The sequence below is a fragment of the Boleophthalmus pectinirostris genome, unplaced genomic scaffold (assembly GCF_026225935.1).
Source record: "Boleophthalmus pectinirostris isolate CB_2022bp ecotype Guang Dong unplaced genomic scaffold, ASM2622593v1 HiC_scaffold_14, whole genome shotgun sequence".
NCBI classification, from domain to species: domain Eukaryota; kingdom Metazoa; phylum Chordata; class Actinopteri; order Gobiiformes; family Gobiidae; genus Boleophthalmus; species Boleophthalmus pectinirostris.
This window is the reverse complement of record NW_026571047.1, coordinates 34123869-34128868: the sequence shown is the minus strand read 5'-3', so window position 1 is coordinate 34128868 and position 5000 is coordinate 34123869. Positions and strand designations below refer to the sequence as shown.

The 5000-nt window shown below is 41.5% G+C and overlaps 1 protein-coding gene across 1 annotated transcript in view; it reads left to right on the top strand.

Moving 5' to 3' along the window:
• LOC110171951 (glutamate receptor ionotropic, delta-1-like) overlaps nt 1-5000 on the top strand; it is a 428946-nt gene that overhangs the window by 372050 nt on the left and 51896 nt on the right. The window contains exon 4 of the mRNA XM_055149944.1: nt 4516-4721. Coding sequence (XP_055005919.1) covers nt 4516-4721 — 206 coding nt within the window. The remainder of the gene's footprint in view (nt 1-4515; nt 4722-5000) is intronic.

Below are 5000 nucleotides of genomic sequence, written 5' to 3'. Positions count from 1 at the left end.
ACAAACAGACAATGGAGCAGTGGAGCGACCTGATTGGTCAGAATTTGCCTCATCTAAACCTCAAACCCCGCCCACAGATCAGAACGGCCAATAGGAAACAGCCTCTGTCCTCCTCACTCACAGGATCGACTCTTCTGACTCGGCATTTTGGACCTTTCTGGCAAAATTTACACTCTCGGAATTTGACACTCGGAATTTTACACTCGGAATTTTGACTGTTGAATTTGAGGCTTGGAAATATTTGTGTTGAATATTTAAAAGGTGATTTATGGAAGATAATTTGTTCCATCAGATTGTGAATTTTAAATACAACAGAATTTCTAACTTAGAATTTTTTTTTTATCTGAAAAACAAAAAAGATATTTGAATTATTTTTATTCTGAATTTGAGTAGCTGAAATTTCAAATGAACTTTTTCAACCAGATCACTTCACTGCAGCTTTTCCTGTTACTGTTACTACTTTAGATTTCGATGCTTCTGCTTTGGCGTCTTGGATCTTTGCTGCAAATTTCACTCTCTGAATTTTACACTCTGAATTCTGACTGTTGAATTTGAGGTTTGAAAATATTTATGCTGAATATTTAAAAGGTGATTTTTTTTTTTATGTTGAATTTTAAACTCTTTGCACTTCAAGTTTGATTAACTGACATTCAGAATAAAAATATTTTAATAATTTTTTATTTATTTTTTTTTTTTTTCAGAGTTGAAAATTTCAAAGTGAGGAATTCATCGATGTTTAAAATTTAAAATTCAAAATTTAAAATCTCAAGAAACAAATTATCTTCCGTAGACTTGAGTCCTGGAGTTGCCGATCTCGACTGAACTAAAGGAAACTGAGGCTTTTTATTTGAAAAATATTTAACTACTACTACTACTAATTTCAGCTGCTAAAATTAAGAATAAAAATATTTTCAAACATTTAAAAAAATTTAATGTGAGAATCTTTCATAGCCTGGAGTTGCTGATCTCTACTGAACTAAATTTTTAAAATTAATTTTTTAAAGTACACTTAAAATTTCAGCTACTAAGATTCAGAAAAAAAAATTACAAACATGTTTTTCAGAATAAAAAATAAATAAAATCAGTGGTATTTAAAAGTCAAAATCTGATGGAACTAATTATCTTCCGTACGAGTCATCCAGATGATTCTAGTGAAGGTGTGTGGAGTTTAAAAACACAGTGGAGCACTTCTGTATCACCACATGATGACATCACCAGGTGGAAGTGTGTGTTTTCAGTCACCCTCCTCTTTCCTCTTCTTCTTCGTCTTGGTCGGTGTGACCCTGACGTCTCCCGTGTGTGTTTTAAATGAAGCTGCAGGTTTGTTTGTGTGAGGAGTGTCAGATTTCCTCCTGCGCCTGAACGCTCCGTCGCTCCTGTCGCTCCTGTCGCTCCTTCGCTCCGTCGCTCCTGTCGCTCCTGTCGCTGCTCCTGTCGCTCCTGTCGCTCCTGTCGCTCCTGTCGCTCCCGTCTGTAACGTCACATCATCAACACGAGACGCCTGCCGCAGAGTCTGTCAAAACACAGAAGAAACAACACCGGAAAAAAGACTCACTCACAGCAGCTCACCCTGATGTAACAGATAATACTCCCTACAACTGTACGACTCACCCTGATGTAACAGATAATACTCCCTACAACTGTACGACTCACCCTGATGTAACAGATAATACTCCCTACAACTGTACTCACCCTGAAACAGATAATACTCCCTACAAACTGTACAGACTCACCCTGATGTAACAGATAATACTCCCTACAACTGTACAACTCACCCTGATGTAACAGATAATACTCCCTACAAACTGTATGACTCACCCTGATGTAACAGATAATACTCCCTACAACTGTATGACTCACCAGATAACCTGTAACCTCCTACAACTGTAACCACCCTGATGTAACAGATAATACTCCCTACAACTGTATACTCACCCTGATGTAACAGATAATACTCCTACTAACTGTAACTCACCTGATGTACAGATAATACTCCTACAAACTGTACGACTCACCTGATGTAACAGATAATACTCCCTACAACTGTACTCACCCTGATTGTACAGATAATACTCCCTACAACTGTATCAACCACCTGATGTAACAGATAATACTCTACAACTGTATGACTCACCCTTATGTACAGATAATACTCCCTACAACTGTTACGACTCACCCTTATGTACGATAATACCTACAACTGTATGACTCCCCTGATGTAACAGATAATACTCCTACAACTTGAGTAACAGATCACTGTATGTAACAGATGTAGATACTACCCTACAACTGTATGACTCACCTTATGTACAGATAATACTCCCTACAACTTATGACTCACCCTGATGTAACAGATAATTACTCCTACAACTGTATGACTCACCCTGATGTAACAGATAATACCTACAACTGTATGACTCACCCGATGTAACAGATAATACTCCCTACAACTGTACGATCACCTGATGTGAGCCTCCTACAACCGACTCACCTGATGTAAACAGATAATACTCCCTACAAACTGAGGATGTAACAGATAATACTCCCTACAACTGTATGAACTCCCCCTGTTGTTAACAGATTAATACCCCTACAACTGTATGACTCACCCTGAATGTAACATATAATACTCCCCCAACCCTGTGTAACAGATAGACGACTCACCCTGAGTAACAGATAATACTCCCAAAACGTACGACTCACCCTGATGTAAAGATAAACTCCCTAAATGTATTCACCCTAAAAGAAAACTCACCCTGATGTAACAGAATAAAAACAGAACTTAAGGAATACTCACGAAATGATGTAACAGAAAAACTCCCTAAACCTGTACTCATCACAAGTATGACTCACCCTGATGTAACAGATAATACTCCCACAATCTCAGAGTACAAAGAGAGCATTGACTGTACGACTCACCCTGATGTAACAGATAATACTCCCTACAACTGTATGACTCACCCTGATGTAACAGATAATACTCCCTACAACTGTACGACTCACCCTGATGTAACAGATAATACTCCCTACAACTGTATGACTCACCCTGATGTAACAGATAATACTCCCTACAACTGTACGACTCACCCTGATGTAACAGATAATACTCCCTACAACTGTATGACTCACCCTGATGTAACAGATAATACTCCCTACAACTGTAGACTCACCCTGATGTACCGACTCCCTGGTCAGAGCCCCCCCCCGTGGGTCAGAGCCCCCCCCCCCCCCCCCTGTGGGACGTCTGCGTCTCGTTCTGTCTGATTCTTTTCTCCAGGTTCAGAGGAAAATTCAAACTTTGAACTTTTAATTAAAAATCTGACGATAAAAAAAAAAAACTTTACATCAGATTTAACGAGTTCAGAATGAAAATGTCCAGACGAGTAAAAGCAGAAGCAGTTTTCTCCTCCACGTGTTTGAGTCATGATCTGATCTGAAATGTTCTGCTTTTGAAGAGGAAACGGTCAGACCTCCCTCTCCCCAGACGCCTCCTCCCTCTGCTCTCAGTTTTCCTCCAGGAATCTAGAGTCACTTTTTCTTTCAGGAGCTCGAGTCCTGAAGTTTAAAGTTTTAGGAGCAGAAGTTGGTTTCGTTTGGAAAGAACTGGAACTTTACCTGAATGAATTTTATACAAAAACTAAATCCTTCTGTGTGTGTTTCCCTGTGTGACGCTGGTTTTGGGCCAAACCCTCGAGTCTTGGATTTGTCCAGAGTTTCTTCCTACAGACGAACAGAAAACTGAATTAAATAGAATAAAAAATTAAACTTCAGATTAAGTTTGGACAAAACTCATGTTGTTCTGTAGATCAGGTTTTGTAATGAGGTCGATGTGACGTCTTCTCTGGCCTCACAGCAGAACGATCACACTGTGTGTGTGTGTGTGTGTGTGTGTGGGGGGGGGGGTTCTGGAATTTTATGGGCGGGTAGTAAATACACATGGGCAGGTCAGGACTAAACCAGGACTAAGCGAGAGAGAACCCTGAACCCGTGGTGTAGTCCTGGTTTAGACCTGGTTTAGACCTGGTTTAGTCCTGGTTTAGTCCTGGTTTAGTCCTGGTTTAGTCCTGGTTTAGACCTGGTTTAGTCCTGGTTTAGACCTGGTTCAGTTTCTGGTGATGAGTGGAATTACAGAAAAAAAAAAAGAAAAAGGGATTTAGCCCAAAATGTAAAAACAGTTAAAATCCGTCTGTTTAATCCATTTATTTCAACAAAGTAACTGTAATCCAATTACCACTCACTGAAACAGTAACTGTAACTGAATACAGTTACTCATCATTTGTACTCTGATTACTCTGGTACATGTAATCTGTTCCTCCTCGACACTGGACACATTTTACAAAGTTTAACTCGTCACGTTTCTCTTTATCGCGGCGCCTGATTTGTTTTTCTCAGTTGTCAAAATATTTCCTCTCAGAAGTGAGTGACGTGTGCAAACTGTCTCTGTGGTTTCCCTCTTCCCAGACACCTCCTCCTCTCTCCTCTCCTCTTTGTTGAACGTGTGTCTGGTCTCCTCAGATATCCGTGGTCTGCAGAGTTTCCTGGACCAGACGTCGAGGCAGGGAGTGGACGTGGCTCTTCAGCGCGTCGAGAGGAACATCTCCAAAGTTTTCACCAACCTGTTCACCACCATGAAAACCGAAGAACTGAACCGATACAGAGACACGCTGAGGAGAGCGATTCTCCTGCTGAGCCCCACCACCGCCCACTCCTTCATCCTGCAGGTGAGACGCACCACAGGTGACACAGGTGAGACAGGTGAGACAGGTGAGACCGCCCACTCCTTCATCCTGCAGGTGAGACGCACGGCAGGTGAGACAGGTGAGACACGGCCACTCCTTCATCCTGCAGGTGAGACGCACCACAGGTGACACAGGTGAGACAGGTGAGACAGGTGAGACAGGTGAGACAGGTGAGACACTGCAGGTGAGACGGTGACCAGGTGAGACACGGTGACTGACACGCCCACTCCTTCATCCTGCAGGTGAGACAGGTGGTGAGAC